This window comes from Dryas octopetala, chromosome 9 (assembly GCF_963921425.1).
Source record: "Dryas octopetala chromosome 9, drDryOcto1.1, whole genome shotgun sequence".
NCBI lineage: Eukaryota > Viridiplantae > Streptophyta > Magnoliopsida > Rosales > Rosaceae > Dryas > Dryas octopetala.
In genome coordinates, this window is record NC_141374.1 from 5,545,955 (window position 1) to 5,564,134 (window position 18,180).

At 37.8% G+C, this 18,180-nt stretch overlaps 2 protein-coding genes across 7 annotated transcripts; one reads left to right on the forward strand and one right to left on the reverse strand.

The window, feature by feature from the left end:
• The first annotated feature begins 1,426 nt into the window (after positions 1-1,426).
• LOC147273389 (uncharacterized) lies at positions 1,427-6,371 on the forward strand. 5 transcript variants are annotated; one of them, XR_015124282.1, is made up of 5 exons: positions 1,427-1,655; positions 1,965-2,878; positions 3,471-3,664; positions 3,811-3,864; positions 5,858-6,371. XR_015124282.1 is itself a non-coding variant. In XM_086257429.1 (3 exons), exon 2 carries the CDS (start codon positions 2,079-2,081, stop codon positions 2,871-2,873), a length of 795 nt encoding a protein of 264 aa, XP_086113555.1. In that variant the 5' UTR covers positions 1,427-1,655; positions 1,965-2,078; the 3' UTR covers positions 2,874-2,878; positions 5,858-6,368. The 5 variants fall into 5 exon arrangements, 4 of the variants coding, with proteins under 4 accessions (XP_086113555.1, XP_086113557.1, XP_086113556.1 ...); XM_086257429.1 differs by lacking the exons at positions 3,471-3,664; positions 3,811-3,864 and having other exon boundaries at positions 5,858-6,368; XM_086257431.1 differs by lacking the exons at positions 3,471-3,664; positions 5,858-6,371 and having other exon boundaries at positions 3,811-3,834.
• A 3,079-nt stretch (positions 6,372-9,450) lies between these two features.
• On the reverse strand, positions 9,451-16,155 carry LOC147273390 (cysteine desulfurase 1, chloroplastic-like). 2 transcript variants are annotated; one of them, XM_086227982.1, is made up of 11 exons: positions 15,993-16,155; positions 15,520-15,727; positions 15,273-15,406; positions 14,931-15,090; positions 14,404-14,590; positions 12,985-13,130; positions 12,838-12,910; positions 12,647-12,710; positions 10,783-10,882; positions 9,843-10,001; positions 9,451-9,751 (listed from the first exon to the last, which is right to left on the reverse strand). In XM_086227982.1, exons 2-11 carry the CDS (start codon positions 15,718-15,720, stop codon positions 9,581-9,583), a joined length of 1,395 nt encoding a protein of 464 aa, XP_086084108.1. In that variant the 5' UTR covers positions 15,721-15,727; positions 15,993-16,155; the 3' UTR covers positions 9,451-9,580. The 2 variants fall into 2 exon arrangements, with proteins under 2 accessions (XP_086084108.1, XP_086084109.1); XM_086227983.1 differs by having other exon boundaries at positions 15,520-15,732.
• Positions 16,156-18,180: the final 2,025 nt, after the last annotated feature.

Here is an 18,180-nt window from a genome sequence, read left to right on the forward strand (position 1 = left end):
TACGTTTGTACTGTTTTGGTACAACTTAGAAAATTCATGGATCAAATTGACACTTTTTATAGTTAGTAGGCCAAATTGAAAATCAATATAAAATTTGTGGACAATTTTTATATTTAACCTTTAATTAAATTTAATATCTCAACTTTATCACAGGCCGGTAAATATTAACCCTAAGGGCATGTTTGGTACACCGTATTAGACTTTGGATAGGAGTAAATAATCCATGTCAGTTGTTTGGTGTCAACTTGTATTATTTAATTATCTGACTATGTAAACCAGACTGGGTTTTTAATACTCTCCTTACTTGACTAATTAATACAACCCACACATATGCTTAATTATAAAGATCTGGGAAAACAAAAACACGCTTGAAAACCAAGAGACGCTCTTTTTAAAAACACCAACAACAACTATCACCTCCCTATCTCTGAAGTCGCGTCCAACCTTGACTTCAAACGTAATCGTCTCCTCAACAGCAGGTCGGATCTCGCACCTTCAGGCACCATTCTCTTGCTGACTTTGTGCTCTGGTGTGACAGAGAAGCTTCATAGTGTTTGACTAAGTAGTTAACATGACAGCAACCCTTAATTCGCCTACGACCATTTGGGTTTACACATGTGGGTCCTATACTGTCATCTTCTTCTATTTCAGTGATTTCATCACTTATTTGAAAATCATGATTACCCAAGATGCCAGTGGACAACTGTTTATCTGTCATAAAGGCCCAGTGGATACATCAAGCCCTTACCAAGTACATGCTCCTCATATGTTTCTAATAATAAATTAGAAAAGCTTGTTGCTAATATCTGTTTCATATGCTCTGTATATGAGCCTTCTCCGTCACACTGTTTTGGTAATCACCTGCAAATTTTGAGTTTGTGAATCTTCTTTGTCACACCAGAGCATGAAGTCAGCAAGAAACAGTGCCGAGATGGGCAGTGATAGTGGTGGTTTGTGAATCTTGTCAAAAATAATTTGTGTCGTATGGATTTCAATTTTCACTAAGTTATCAAAGAATTTTTTTAAAAAAAAAAGTCTAATCTTGTTATCCGACGAAGCACCAAAACACAATATAACTTAGTCAAATTATTTATCCGGAACAATATCAAACACTTGATAATATTCTGGAAAAATGGTCAGTACCAAACGAGCCCTAAATATTTAAAATTTTTAAAACCAGTAGTGCTACATATACCACATTTTTATACCATAATTTCATACCACCTTATGTGGCAACTTACATGGCATTCATACATTGGATACTAAAAAATAAAAATAAAAACCCAAAAAGAAAAAGAAAAACTTTGTCCAATAAAGTAATGACACGTCAGATGGTATAAAAATGTGGTATAAGAATGTGGTAAGTATAGCATTATTCAAAACTAAACACAAAAGTAAAAGTGACACCCTTCCGACCAAACAAAAAAAGAGTGAAACCCTAAATTGGTTTCTCATCAGCCGCTCTCTCTCTCTCTCTCTCAGTCGCCATTCTCTCTCTCCATCGACTCCGTCGCAATTTTCCAGAAAGCAGCGCCGCATTTCTTCTCCTCTCTCTCGCCGGCGGGGATCTCGACCCTCTTCTCTCGTTGGCGGAAGCGTTGCCTCTAAATTTCTCTACAGCGTTGCCTCTCTAAGAGAATTTCGACCACAACAAGGTATTTTTCCGTAAATCTTTGGGCTTTTTAAAAGTGTTTTCTCATTTGGCTTTTCTCCCTTTTGGTTCCAGATATTCACTTTCTTTTAATTAAAACAAATACTTGTTTAATTTTGGGAGTGTCTCTAATTTGTCAACAGTTAGGGCTATGTGTTTGTTTTGCCCCGAATTTTAAATTTGTTAAACTCGAGTTTGTAGGTTAATATTTTATCAGTTTTTGCTGTTAAGAAACTGGGATTTCTTGACCTTATTGACCCACCCATGGTGATATTTGATGAATTTGACTGACCTAATTACTATTCAAATGCAGGGTGTCAGAGCATTTGGGGATTGCAGTATTTATATCTTCTTGGAACTGGGGATAGTTGGTCTCTGTGGAGTTGGCCATTCTGCATTTTTTGATTTGAAAATTGTGATTTAGAACATGTCGAGCAAGAAAGAAGAGAAATCTCAGGCTGCAGCTGAAAGGATCAAGGCTGCAGCCTTGACTGCTGCAAAAGGTCTTAGTCGAGCTCAGGCCGAAAGGGCTGCTGCTGCTGCCGCCCGAAATGTTAATGCTTATGGGCAGAAGGAAGAAGGACCCAGCAGATGGCAGGAGAAAAGGGAAGCCAAGAGACAGATGTATTTGATGAGTACTGAAAAGGCAGTGAGATTGGGTGAACGGAAAGACCTTAAGTCTAATGTGTCTACCATTGGTACTGCAGCTTCACAATGCCAGAAGTGTTTCCATCCTGGGCATTGGACATATGAATGCAAGAATGAACGTGTTTACATCTCTCGGCCCTCTAGGACCCAGCAACTCAAAAATCCTAAACTGAAGATGAAGCTGTCAATATCCTACGATTTGGATAATCCAGATACTAAGAAGGAAGAGAAGAGTGAAAAGCAGTCAAAGAAAAGCAAGAGGAAGCATCGGGCAGCTTCTGATTCTGGCAGTGATAGTGAGGCTTCAGTTTTTGAGACTGATACTGATAGTGGGTCATCATCAGTTACAGGATCGGATTATTCTTCAGAGGAGAGTAGTTCAGATTACAGTTCATCATCTGATTCAGAGGTGGAGAGGAGGCACCGGAGGAAGAAAAAGAAGCAAAAGATGGGAAGGAGGCGTAGAAGGTACAGCTCATCATCTGAATCTTCTGATTCTGAGTCAGCTTCCGAATCTGATTCTGATGATAGGCGCAGCCGGAGGAAGAGCAGGAGGCACAGCAGAAAGCGTTAATTGAGGTAATGTACATTAACAAAACTCCATCGAATTAGTTCAGCTGTGATTGTGGGGCTTCCTAGACGAGGGATATGCATGTTGTCAATTTGGGCCAAATAATCTTTGTAGATGTTACTTGTGATTTCTTTCATTTTGACTTTGGCATTATTTGAAGTTGTACTGTACTTGAGTGGCTGTTTTTATAAATCAAAGCTTTCTTCGGTAAACTTCCATTGTTTTATACTTTTAAGTTTTTGCATACAATGGTTTACTTTTCCGCCAAATGGTACATATGTGTATGATTTCTCTCTTTCATAAAAGTTGCATGAATGACATGTGGGAGTAGGGCTGTATACAATATTTTTTTTTCCATACAAATATACCAGCAATGGCGTATGAATGTTATTACCAGCTATGGGCCTATGGCTGCTGCCGCTGAGGGTGACCACAAAGCCTGAACTCTATGGTGGAGAATGCTGTACCAATAATAGGGTCAGGGGAGAGCCACTGCCTAAATTGTTATGAGGATCATGAATCATGATGGCTTTCCATGGCTTTAGAATGATAAATTGTTCTGGTCTGACCCTGATTTATCTTTTTGGTCGCACAAAATAGGCATAGGTTTTCTTGGCCAGGACCCTTTAAAATGGTTGAGTAGCATCAAAGCATTAAACTGCTGCCAGAAAGGTCTGTTTAAGGAGAGCAGAGAGAGAGAGAGCCCGCCATTCCCAAGCGAACAACCAAAACACAAGAGTGCCTCAAACCCCAAACTCAAGCTTTCCAAAATGAATGAAATTTTGCCGCGAATGGTTAGTAAACCCTAAACCATTGTCGTCGTCATCATTCGCATACACAACAACTGATTTTTTTTTTTTTTTTATTTGTTGTGAGTTTTATTTATTTAAAATCTTAATTTGATTTCGTGTTTTTCAACAACAACATTCTCTACCCAAAGGAGGACAAAGACCAGAATATCCTTCTCTATGCGTGCTGCCACTGCGATCACCAGGTCGCTCATTCTCTCTATTTCTCCTTGATTTTTCTCTAATAATATTTTGCATGGAATGTTTTTCTAAGTCTGTAATTTTAGAGTGAAACCCACATGCCTAAATGTAATGTGGATTCAAGATTTCCCATTTTTCTTCAGCTTAGTGCTGTGGTTGCCCTAATGCATCTCATTTAGCTAATTCGGATTAACATAATTAATTGTCATAAACTGAGGAAAGCTTCAACTTCAGCTTAGGGATTTTATTTTATTTTTTCTTTTTGGGGATGAAATGCACTAAAAATTCTGTCTTTTTAATACTGTGTCTCACTCTGATAACCTCCTTCTTGGAGGGTTTCCCATTAATTTTTTTTATGCTAAAAGCTTATACCAGGAAAAAAGATATGATCATGGGGGGGCCTATTCCCACCAGCCAAAAATGCTGAGTTCACCACCCCATTAATTTTTTACCCTTTTTTGCCCATTTTGCCCCTACATAAAAAAAAAACCTCACCCTCCAATTTTGGCCGGCCACCCTCTCCGCCGCCTGCGCGACCCACCCAGCCCTCCCCGCCGCCGGCGCGACCCACTCCTCCCCTTCGCCGGTCGACCCCGCCCCTCCCCATCGCCGGCGCGACCCACCCAGCCCTCCCAGCCGCCCGATCTCCTTTCTCTCTCTCTCTTCCCTCTCTCTGCCATCTTCTCTCTCTCCCCTCTGTCTGCCTCCCTCCCTCACCAGACCACCATGGGTGGCCGGCGCGACCCCATAGACCCCCAGATCGGGGGTGGGGGATGGGTGCGACGGGGGCTGGGGCTGGGCTTGGGGTGAGGGGGTGCGGGCGGGCTGGGGATGGGTGCGACGGGGGCTGGGCTTGGGTGAAGGGGTGCGGGCGGGCTGGGGATGGGTGCGACGGCGGCGGGGCTTGAGGTGAGGGGGTGCGGGGGTGCGGGCTGGTTGGGTAGGGGTGGGCTGGCTGGGGGCGGGCTGGGGAGGGGAGGGGATCGGTGGGGGAGTGGTGGCTGGGTGGGGGAGGAGGAGAGGAGGGCAAAATGGGCAAAAATGGGCAAAAAATTAGGGGGGTGGTCAACTCAGCAAAATGGGGTGGTCTGAATAGCCCCCCCCTATGATCATTTATACTCTTCGACTCTGTATGATCTTATAAATCTGATTTGTTTTTGTCTGAGATCTTCTAAATATGTTTGTTGGCTTAATTTTTAGTTCAATAACCACTTAAAAGACAACCCAGAAGATGCTCCAAGTCTCATATGGAGTCACCTTCTAGAATCTAGTTTCAGTCTCCTATGTACTCGGTGGCTTAATTCTAGTTTCAGATAGAGTGTACCTTAAGAAGACGTTTAATAATCCCATACTTGAGTAACATTTAAGAATATAGTTTGTACATTTTAACAATCAATCTTGTACCTCTTAGTTTAGCTCCTTTACTAATGCATCAGGGAAAAAGATTTTCGTTGAATAAGTTATTGTAACAGCACTTCATATATCATTGCTTTTGCCTTTCATTTGAAGTTTTGATTGAATATTTAGGTACTATCTATTAAAATGAGTTGAGCCAGGCGCGACCAGCCTAGGCTCTGCTTGAATTCATCCCTAGTTTTGTGTTATTCTAGAGATATTGGTAGGGCCACCTGGCTTTGAAACATCTGCTGTCTGTTTTTGAGTAAATTGCCACAGTTGAAACATAGGGAAGTCTGATTCTTTTCTTTATTTTTTTTAATTATTTTTTATTTATTTTGAGGTGTATGACTCCTGACCCTTGTTATTCTCATATACGTCTATAAAGAGTTGATACATCTATGTTATACAGTGATACCATTTTGAAAAGTCAGACAATAAACTGCACTTCATAGTTTGGTTACTTCATATAATTGCACTCCTTGAAGGGCCACACTTGAGAAAAAACTACCAGCAATCTCTCAACCACCTTTTTCAGCTGGTTCATGGTGGGTAATATTCTCGAAGTGCTTCTAATGGTATAATTTTCTTACATGTGTGCAGGCAACTGTTAGAGGAGAGGAGGGTATGACATTGTTCTTTGTTTGCTGCAACCCCAACCCCTCATAGGTGAAGAGACTGAAAATTATGCGCACCTTTTCATGTGCTCATGTTTCATTCCATCGAAAACATGTATTGTTGTTCAGAAGGCAAAATGTGACATTGGGAATGAGATTCTGATATGGAGCTTTAAAGGCACTACTGCATGCACCCGCATTTGTATATTATCTAACAATTTCTTTATTTTGCCACTATAATGACCTGGAGAGGAACTTACCTATCCCTTGTTGTATATAACATGCGAGACACACACATAGTCACATGACCATGTGTGTCTCACATGTTGTATACAACAAGGGATAAGTAAGTTTTAGCCAATGACCTGATTTCCCAAACCTCTGCTTTGAAAATGTAACATACAGTCTCAACTATGGGAGTAGGCCTTGGAGTATAGAGGACTGTTATTTGGAAGTAACGCCTACCCCATTCCCTAATGTGAAATTTTCAATTTGTAATTTTCCATGGATACAAGTTATGCATTGAAATGAAAGACAATTTTGATCATAAGTAAGCTATAATGTAACTATTGATGTCATAGACCAATATACCTTGGCTCAGAATGTAGACCGACAGATCGACCCTGGCTAAAAATATCAGAGGGAGCATGATCAACAAAAGCAAATTAAGTTGGAAAATGGTGTTTCCAGGATCCAATAAACTTACTAGAAACAAGGTTGACAGTTCCTTTTTCCTTTGTTGTTATTCATGATAAAATATCAAGTCTGTACAAGAATGAATTCTCCGGTGGAAATTCAGAAGATTTGGACTGTGTTTTATAATTGTCCACCAAGATCGAAATACTCTTGATGTTCCTTTCCTTGCTGATTGATGTGACTTCCTTTTCTCCAGTGGATTCATGTCACGACCATAATAACTGCTTCTTCTGCTTCCAGTAGACCTGCATCCAACTCTTGTCCTTGAACTTGATCCCCATTCTTCATTCGGAAGTTGAAACTTATCCATAGAACCATTTTGGGGGCTTCTAACTGTATTCCCTGGCTCATCATGTCCTTGGCCCAATTTGAGATCATGATCCACACTACTTGGATCTCGTGTCCTACGAGCTCCATCAATTGAGTCATCATGAAGGTTACCTCTAGAAATGAGATTGTGGTTGCTTGTATTAGAAGTATATGAAGAGCCTTCTCCATTGCCACCACTATCACCTTCTAAATTAATCCTAGCCCTCTGGCCTCTGTGATTTCACCCTTCTATAAACAGCACTGAACATTTTGTTTCTATTTAAATGGGACTCCACCGATTCATGCATACTGGATATAACATTCTTATCATATTGATTGTCTGATTCTCGTGAACCACCGTATCTGTGATATGAAATAAATTTATGGGTTCTATCATCCTCTGACACAACTGGATCATGTTTCATGCTTGAAAGGCATTCATGTAATGTGTTGCATCTACCATTTTCCAAGTTCTCTACAACTGAGTTCAATTCCTGTTTGCAAGGACTAAATTTCGTTGAGACAGGTGTGAGCTTTTCATTTTGTTCAAAAGAGAAAACAATAGCATCCTTATCAAGGTAAGAGGAAGTGCTTGCATCCCAAGGAACCATGTGAACAGATTTAGGCGATTGATCATGATCCTTGCATATACTAACACCTACGTGCTCGTTAACAATGATTTCACCATTAACGCCCTCAGAGGTACTAACCCCAACGGTTTTCCCATTTGTTAAGCCACTCTCTATCCATCTTAGGTTGGCAACTTTTCTCCAAATGAACTATTATGCTTTAATAGTTGCCAACTGTCCGCTGAATTGTCCCCTTTTATTCAGTGGAAACTTGTCAAATGCTCCACTCTTATTCGGTGGTTCATATGTTTTTCACTTATTCTATATTCCATGTATTCTAAAAAACTTGAAATCATGAATTCCATTTGTGAATGTATGAATAGGAGAGGAGCATCTAGAGGTGGAGCTTCTAGAGGTGGAGTATCTAGAGATGGATCATCTACAGTTGGATTTTGTACAACAAATGAAGAATGACAACATCCCACAACTTCGGAGAGGCGTAGGAGAACTAAAAGACCTAAACCCATAGGTGGTGGATGATGTCCAGCGGATGAGACTATTATAGAAGATAGTAGCAGTGAGTTAGATGAGCCTTTCCCTAGAGGTCCTAGTGATATATCATTGCAACTCACATTGCTGCTTCCTTTTGAAAAAAATGATGTATCTTAAGTTATACATAATAGCTTTAGATAAAAATTTAGAACTGAATAGTTTGCAATACTGTAATTGACTATAGCTTGTTTTTGTGAACAAGAACTTGATTCCCTAAGATGCATGTCCAAAACTACTAAGCTTCAAACATGGGACTTGTGGCATAAAGCTAAAAATAACACCTTGAAGGGGTATGTTAGACAATCTGGCTTAGCATCATTGGTATTATGCTCTTATCACACTATCCATAAGGTAGCGGTCTTCGCTTTTGTTGAGAGGTGGCAGCTCAAGACCAATACCTTTGATAAGATGGTCATCACACTATATCACACTATATAGTGTGTCAAACATTTTGGGGATTCTAGTTGCTAATTTATCAGTTTCTACACCCCCATATGATAATATTGCCTTTAATTTGTTATTAAGATCTTGCTTAGGGGTGAGTGAGATAGATGTCACTATGGAGTTCAAAGAGTTTGGTGGTAAGTATGTGCATCTAGAATGGTTACGATCGAATTTTAGACAAGTGCGTGATACAAATGATGATGACTAAGCAAGGTGTGCAACTAGAGCTAATTTGTCTTTCTTCGTTGGAGCTTATTTGTTGCTCTTTTTTGGATTGTACCCTTTTTGTTAATAAGACTGATACAAGAGTGCAAGTCTAATATCTTAGACTGCATACCAATCTTAACACCGTTAGCCATTATATATGATATACCGGCAATTAGGTATTGCTTCTAGGTCTAAGGTTAAGCAAATAAATGGATATAGGACCTTGTTAAAGACATGAGTGTACAAGCACATGCACCATATTGTTGGTCCGAATTATGACCCAAATTATTTAGACCGAAATTACAACTTGCACCCTTTTGACTAGATTCACAAGTTGATCCTCATCCTTTCAATTTTTTCACATTCAGTAAATTTCATGACAATATGGCCCCTCTATTTTTCTAACCGTTAGGTTAGACATTGAATGTTGACGTGGCAAAGGTGAGACCCACTTTTTACTGGCATGGTAGGTTTAGGGGCCCTCTTTTTGCTTGCATGGAACTATATGTTTAAAAGAATTAAAAAATGTTGAATATCAAAATTATTCAATTAAAGTGGGAGGGCTACCAAGCCTACCATGCCAAAAAAAAATTGGGTCTCGCTTTGCCACGTCAACATTCAATATCTACTATAACAGTCATAGGAAGAGTCATATTGTTTATGAAATTTAAATGTCAGGTTTAAATTTGAAAAAATTGAAAGGATAGAGACCAACTTGTGAGTCGAGTCAAAAGGTGCAAATTGTAATTTGCTTTTCTTATTATGTTGCGAATTAAGAGAACAAATAAATATTAACAAGTAATTGAACAATTACAAACGATACTTGATGGATCGATCATATATGCAAAGCTTGCAGAGTCAGTTGAAAAGAACAGCTGAAAAGCTTAGTTGATACAAAATCTACAGTAGGCTCGGAAAAGTACAAGACTGACTCACTTGAAAGAATTAAAGAAGCTGACTGTGTCATTGAGGGCCTGGATAAAGTCATCAATATCCTCTATGGTGTTGTAAAAGTGAAGACTTGCACGTGCACTTGCACTGACTCCTAAATATCGATGGAGGGGTTGGGCACAATGGTGACCTGATCGGATAGCCACTCCATGCTGGAAATGGAATTACACAAGTTAGAAGCAGCTACTTTTATATTACACAAAGTTGGGAAATAAATAAATCCCTGTTTGTTTTGTATCACACCTGCTGGTCAAGAAAAGTTGCAAGATCTGTAGGGTGTATATTCTCGACGTTGAAAGAACAGAGAGCAGCGCGGCGGACATGTTCGGAGGGGACTGGACCATAAATGCAGATATCGGGGACTGAACGAAGGCTGTCATATAGATATTTACCCAGCTCTATCTGTAAAAAACAAAAATGCACATAAGAGCAACTTACTGTTTAAGGACTACATAAAATAGAAACACATAATCTTGGCATAGATTTCTTTAGATAACTACTTCTTGACATAGAATGACTTCCAACTTTTTCAACTTCGGCATTAAGTCCAGCTCACATCCCACAGCTCGTCATAACAATGATGCTCAACAAAATCAATAATCCAATTCTTTTGTCAATTGCTTCCACCAAATAATCATAATCATGAAATATCCAACTCAATATGTAAATTTCTTTATTTTATTTTGTTTAATTGTGCTATCTACATGTTTTTAAACAGGCTTTATTAAAGTCAATTCACATCGATGTCACCTGTCAATGCAAGTCTTAAACATTACTAGCCCAGGCCAAAAAGTAAAAGAATCAATGAAAGGGTGTACCTCAAAATGTTTATAAAGCCAAACCTCTGTTGCCGACCTCTGTTTATAAACCCCTGATCTTTATAAGACCATGGAAGCCAGCAAGGTTGCCAACCTCTGTTGGTGCCAACCTCTAATTTTTTAATTAGCTTAATAAGATTAAGCCTCAAATTAATCAGATTAATTAGATTAATCTTCAAAGCAAATTATGTCTTAATACAAATAGCCATGTATTCTATTGATAAGTAATGCAATACAATGATCTTTTCCTCGCTTTCTTAGTTTTTCTCATGAACAATGTACTTACTATAATCAACCAAAATAAAAGCCCATCTAAAACCAGTAATAGAGAACAGAAAATTCAAAAGGCAGAAGAACTCAAATACCTCATAATCATGTATCTTTTGCATACCAATTCCTGACAAATAATCAATAGCTGCTCCTAAACCAATTGTTTCCCCAATTGCGGGTGTTCCAGCCTCAAATCTAGTTCAGTTTATGAGTGACAATTACAAAAAGACATATCAGAAGGTAGCATATGTGAAAATCTCATAACCATCATTTGCCTAGGAATATAAAAAAGGCTAGGTTTTTATTGTCATTTTTGGTATCCAATCTTTGACCCGTGTCTCAATTTGGTAGCATATGGAAGCACCTAAACTATGTTTTTGTATCTAATAAGTTTGAAATCCTAATTATGTCAGTCAAGTTAACAAAAGTGATCATATGCAAAGCACATGACCATGTTCCTATGGGTAACTTAGTCTTTTCATGGGGGTTAAGAAGTCTGCCCCACCCACAGTTAGATCTCCTCCTCCTATAAAACCCCAAAATTAAACCCAAAATTGGTTTTCTTTTATAGGAAACCCAAACTGGTTTCTGAGAAAAATTTAGAAAACCCCAAAATTATTTTTTGTTGTTTCGTATCTCATCTCTGCTTGGATTTGGGATTCTTGGAGTTCTTTGAAGGAAATTTGCAACTCCTGATTTTCTTGCTGTAGCTTCCCTGTCTGATGTTTTGTTTCTTAACAAAGTCTCTTTTGTGCTTAGAGCTTGTCTTAGAAATGCAATTTCTTTGTCTCTGAGCAGTGAGCACTCCAGTTGCGATTTTGCATCCTCGCACTCAGAGATGACATCTGTAGCCGGTTTTGAAGATCATCTGAAATTCTGGTTTGAGAATCTAAGCTTGTATGTAATAAACAACTCTTGTAAAAAATTGAAGACTTCACCATCTCCCATTCCGTCTTACTTGCCTGAACTAGTCTCGGAGCTTTTCATGCACTTCTTCTAGATGTATTAACCATTCCTTCTTCCATTTCAACTGATCTTGAACTTTCCTCCTCTAGTTCGAGTTTCATCTCATCTCTTTCCTCATTTCTTTACCTACACCAGCTGCTGGGCCAAGCTAAACCGAAGAAGATGCAGAAGAATTGGCAAGAGAGAGATGTGGAGAGAGAACACTGAGAGAGAAAGAGGGAGATGAGGAGAGATGTTCAATTTTTTTTTCTTTCATTTTTGTTTTTTGGTTTTTAACCCCTTCAAAAAACTTAATTACCCCTGGGAACATGGTTATTTGCTTATTAGGATTTAGGACTTATTACATACAAAATATAATTGAAGTACTCAATTGGGGTAAACTAGAGTTTGGGTACCAAATTGGGACACGGGTTAAAGCTTGAGCACCAAAAGTGAATGAGAAACCCAAAAGGTTAATATCTGAAAATTATTTATAATCCAACAAGCTGTACTTTGAAAGAAAAAAAGAAAAAAGAAAAGAAAAGACATACACAGATAAATAAGAGAATATTGGATGAACATTTGTACAATGAAAAAATAATTTAAAAGAAAAAAACATAATAAATATAAAGATTGGTTTTATTGACTATTTGACTATCATGCACACAGAACCTAGTTTACAACTTTGCTACAAATTGCATAAGCATGTTCCGTCCTATATTGGTAATTCCCAGTCCTACATTTCCTAGCACTATTATGAGCAACCAATTTGAAAACAGATTCAGCAGATATATGGTGCTGAATATAAACCAAAGTTGTAGCATTCTACTTGAGATTTCTGGTCTGGACATTCTTGTGAGTTGGACTTGTCCTATCCAAATTCAACTACCAAGGACAACTTAAACACAAAACGCAGTTCAGACAATAACAATGTCAAAATGGTAACAAAGCTGCTGAAGTCATTTCATTTGAATAAAAGATAAAGTTTCTAAAGATGTAGGCGAATTCACCAACCTAGATGGAGGTTCAGCATAGGTGGAATGATCTAGAAATACATCAGATATCATTTCTCCACCACCTAGAAAGAGGGGTGAAACATTATAGTTCAAATTACACACCTGCCATTGCCCTCTGAGATGTATACATACAGAACTTTACATGTAAGAATTGAACTCTCAAAATACAAATTTTAATAAGAAACTTACCTAAAAAAGGAGGCATGGCAGACAAGAGATCACTCTTTCCATATAAGAATCCGATGCCTGTAGGCCCACACATCTGAGGCATGTTTATCCTTTACTTATATACTTGCCAATAAGGCTAGATTTCAGTAAATAAGGCGGTATCCTAACCTTGTGAGAAGAAGCAACAAGAAAGTCAGCATTCAGATTCTGTACATCAACCACCATGTGTGGAACACTCTGACAAGCATCTACAAGCACTTTTGCCCCAACATCATGAGCACAAATCACGATATCTTTGATAGGAAGAACAGAACCTTCATGAAAATGATTATAAATGAATCAATACGATCATGTTAGTTGTTATTTGATTCTTTGATATAAAATTCTCAATTTTTTTTTTTTGGTTGAACTCTCAAATTCTCAAATATTCAATCAATAGAAATACTAAAGAATCTACTTTAATGACAGTTTGATGCATTCAAAAACATTATTTTAAAAAAAAAAAAAAATTTAAGTGCACCTCTGGTTGTTAATCTCCACCAGATAAGATAAGCATAAACAACAGTCTGTGTAAGTTGAAATATCACATTGAGCATTTAGACAAATCAAATGCACATGAAAATCTCATCAGTCATTTATGGCAAACCTAGGATTAAAATTCGCAGCACTAACATTAATGAATCTAGTAAAGGAAGAAAATACAAATAGAGGGAGATCCTTACTCAAGAATGGAGTAAGGACTACAAATCTTAACTTTGTTCTGTTGTTCATAGCTTATGTTCCACGAGCTTATGTTCCATATGGAAAGATTGTGAACATAAGCTAAGAACTCAAGAAAAAGTAGGTTGAAAGGTAAAACCAAAGAATAAAGTACTTCTTTAAATTAATAGAGAAACACATCGCACATGGCATTCAAAAGTCAATTGCAAAATCTTCTCAGAACCATACAAAGAGAAACTTTAGCTTTCAATGCATCTCAAATTAAGGTCCCCGGGTCAATAACAAAAGCAACCATACTTTATGACACTTAAACACCATATTTGGAGCATATCAATATGATAAGAGCTAGGTCACAGCACCAATAAACACCAAACCTACCGATCTGCATTCAGAATTGCATAACCCAAATTAGACATCTATGTGTTAACCACATCCTTCTTATTAGTGAAGCTGCCAGTGTAACGGACAGCACTAGTAAAACAGAATGGGGTTTTTCTTGAATATAGAATTATTGATAATGGATCAAACTCTTTCTTTAGCAATTGAATCAGAATAGCTTCAGTAATCAACATTTTTTGAGAAGAAATTAACTCTTTTCTTGAATAGAGAATTATTGATAAGGGATCACAATAGCTTCACTAATTAATCATAGAAGTCAAACTCTGATGCTACTAAGGAATACATGGCATGGCATGCTTACTGTCTAGTTCAGCATACTCAAATAATTGGCAATAATTTTTTAGTCAACAAAGAAAACAAAATATGAGCATTGACCTAATTTGTAAAGAAGGAAAGAAAAACGTTGAACAAATAAGAACAGAAAACCATAATCTACCAATACAAAAAGGCTTAAGACACATAACATACCAAGTACATTTGAGACATGATGAACGACTACAAGCTTTGTCTTCCTTGAAAGCATATCTTTTAACTTGTCCACATCTGGAACTCCATCCTCATTTAATCCCACAAATTTCAAAACAGCACCGGTCTTTTGAGAAACAAGTTGCCAAGGAACGATTGCACTGTGATGTTCAGCAACTGTAAGTAAGATCTGAAAAACGATTTTGTAAGAAAGAGCTCACAAACAATATGGAGATCAATGGTGATTGTATTTAAGATTCAATTCATGATCAATTTAGAGAATAATGTGCTCATAAGATCATGTGCAGCTACTTGATACAAATATTGGTAGTAAGTGAAATAAGTGTAACCATCACCAAAAGAAGACGATCACCGCATAAAAAACAGCATAACAGTTTATTCCTTTATGAATGAATGTGACGTACAGTGATTTTGACGAATAAATGGACATAAATGAAATACAATACTATAGAGCAATTGTATCTACCAAAGGGGGACATAAATAACATCTAGAGTGAATCTGTATCTACCTCATCATCTGGTTTTAAATGTTGGAGTCCCCATGAGTAAGCAACCAGATTGATAGCTTCAGTAGCATTCCTCGTAAATACAATTTCTCGAGAGTCAGATGCATTGATAAAGTTGGAAACCTTCTTTCGCGCCAATTCATATTCTTCTGTTGCCCTTGCACTAAGTTGACAACAAGAGGAAAGAGTAAGCTACAGGCAAGCAGGTGGGTTGACTCACTCTAACTCAAGAATATTTATTAATAGGTGAATCTAAGAATTTGAGACTGACTGACTCAAATTGAATAAGTTATGTATGGTATGTTAATCATGTTACTCTAGTCTCTAGTCTCAACAAGTCTGTACCTTAAGAAATGGATCCCACGATGCACATTTGAATTGTAAGCTTGATAGTAATTCTGCAAAACCCTTAACACAGCAATAGGCTTCTGGGAAGTTGCACCATTGTCCAAGTAAACAAGTCTAGACCCATTTACTTCCTGCCATGCCCATACAGGGCCATCATAAGTACTAATTAGTAGTAAGCACCAAACCCAAGAAATAAATATTCAGGAATGAAAGAAAACCAGTGCGCTTGTAGCTTTGTACGGACCTGGTGGAGGATGGGGAAGTCGGGTCGGGTCAAGTGACCAAGCGAAAGGGATGATGCAGTTGGAGCACAAGGGACCGTTGAAGCCGATATGGTAAAAGGCCGGTGGGAGGTCCGAGTGATGCAGCAGCGGGCAGGGCTTTGTATGATTGGGAATGAATAGGATGGCAATTTCACAACCATACCCTCCATTGCTGTCATCATTGGCAGCCTTTGCTATTCATTTGATGAAACAAAACAAAAGAAGAGAAAACACCAACTTAATTGGGACTGTTCATTTTCTCTTCCGTACTCAAATAAAGAATAAAACAAAGAAGACAAAACAGATAAGCAAAGGGTATAGCGGCTGAAGCTATACATATTAGGCTATTAGCTATATACTCTCCTACCAAATCAAAAGGAACTCCTCGTCCCCTTCCTTGTTCATCAGTTTTGTTGTCACTGATTTAATATAATCGGTGCAGACCAACACTTACCTACTTAACAGAGCCGCGATGGTCCTTCGCAGTGAGAGACAGAGAGAGGTACGTGGGTGGCGCCGTCGCCTGCCGCCGGAGTGAAGGAAGGAGCGGGTTGCGCCGGTTTAGGGGTGAGGCCAAAACTTCAGACGGGGTAGGAGTGGGTGTGTCTGACTGTAAGTAAGTGTTCATACACTGATGGGAAAAAAATTTAAACAGCATAATTTTATATTTTTATCCAAGTAGTAAAATAAAAATTTGGCAGAATTTTGATTCAGAAAAAAACAACGAAAATTGTTATTAAAATGCGAAAATTTTAAATGAAACTTGATCATATGCTTATTTAATATATTATATACTACATTGATAAAAAATTAAAAAAATCAAATTATATAATAAGTTTTATATGATATCAAATGAATATAATGTGCGTTGGAGACAAATACTATTAAAAAAAATGAGTCACTAATTAATAATTATATAAATAACACCTTAAATTTATTTATATTACAATATTAAATCATGAATTAAATAAGTATTCAATACCACATAGAGTTTCTAGCAGATTCAAAATTTTTGCTGTCTTCAGTATCATCATGTCCAGAGTAGGTGAACTGTGAAGAATAATCACCCTAAAATACATCTTCAGCATAACTTTGCATATAATTCCCAACATATCAATCGTATGGATCAGGAGGTGGTATTTGTGGTGGGATTTGCCCATAGCCATACTTATTTAAAGAGCTACTACGAGACTCACGTAAGTAAAAGGGATATGGTGAGTAGACTATTGGAGGGTTTTGCCCATAATTGTAATTATCATCTCTTACTCCCATAGAACCAAAAGTGATGGATAACGAATCCTTTTCTTCTGGTATCATACTCACATTACCTATTTTCCTGCGATTATAGTCCTTTCTAATGGCACAAATTCTCTATCCTGCACGCCTACCCCCATGATCATCATCTTGTGTTGCATAAGTGTAGTTTTCTTCGCCAATAAATCGGATGATATCGTGTTGATCATCTCCAGTGTTATCTTCATTTCTATCATCACTTTCACCACCACCTCTACTTCCACTGTTGTTAGGCGTGTAGGATCATGTGTCAAAGTTGCCTAATGGAGAAGGATTAGTGGGAACATTTTCGTTGCGATTTATTGGACTTCGCATAAGTTCCTCAAAACTCTCAGTAGGGTCCACCTCTTCATCAAGAACTTTTTCCACATTAATACCATCCTAGCGTGCTTGAGCTACAACATCAGGATCTGGATTGTCTGCGTCATCACTAGATGTATAGGCCTGATCTACTGATAAAGCTGGTTTCCCTCTGCATCATCATCCCCCATACAATTTTCAAACATATCCAACGAATCATAGTTGTCGACGCGATCCTCCTCAGCTTGTTTGTCTCGAATTGCAAGCTTCATATTATAGTAGCAATAGACCATCTCCTCATATGAGAGTCTGTTTCTTTGCTTGGTGTGCATGAGAGCGAAAGTGCTCCAGTTTCTTTCACAAGCGGTTGATGATGCCGTTTGTGAAGAACTTTGATGGCTAATTATTTTACAGTAGGCGCATCAGTCTCATACATGATCCACTATTCACCTGAATTGTATAAAATTGTGAGTGTAAGTTCAACCATTCACCTGATCCAACTAATAAATGTACGGTGTATACTCACTATGAGACATTTTTTATCTAGCTGCAATTGCAGCTCGCTCTCTGAACATTTTCTTCGCATTTTTTAAATATGTTAGCTAGATACAAATCATACAATATCCATCAAAATATAAAACTTAAGATAATCAAATTCTTTAAAGTTTAAAGTATTAATATTGTATATAATTATGGGAAGGGGACAATCAAACTCTATAAAGTGTTATGACAAGTTATTTTCATCTCATTTTCAAATTGGGCAACTTCCGTTGAATCAGGATCCAATGTTTTATATACGTTGTGCACAACTCGAATAAGTTCACCATCATTTATCACGCCTTCTTTATATTGGTAGCGATGATTCAAATAGTGGGTTGCATCAAGTAAATATTGAAATACATATTTAACAATAATTTAAAGTTAAATAACTTAGATGAATGAAAAAACATGCGGAACTAAATTTAATTTAAATATATTTGGGTTACCTACTGCATGCAAATCGTATTGTAATGTTTTAAACCATCGATCATTGATGATTTTTACCACCC

Coding starts and splice junctions, on each gene's coding strand:
- LOC147273389 (XM_086257429.1), top strand. CDS start 2,079: ATGTCGAGCAAGAAAGAAGAGAAATCTCAGGCTGCAGCTGAAAGGATC.
- LOC147273390 (XM_086227982.1), bottom strand. CDS start 15,720: ATGATGACAGCAATGGAGGGTATGGTTGTGAAATTGCCATCCTATTCA. Junction 13,131..14,403: donor TCATGTCTCAAATGTACTTG/GTATGTTATGTG, acceptor ATTTTCATGAAG/GTTCTGTTCTTCCTATCAAA. Junction 9,752..9,842: donor CAACTTTTCTTGACCAGCAG/GTGTGATACAAA, acceptor TTCCATTTCCAG/CATGGAGTGGCTATCCGATC.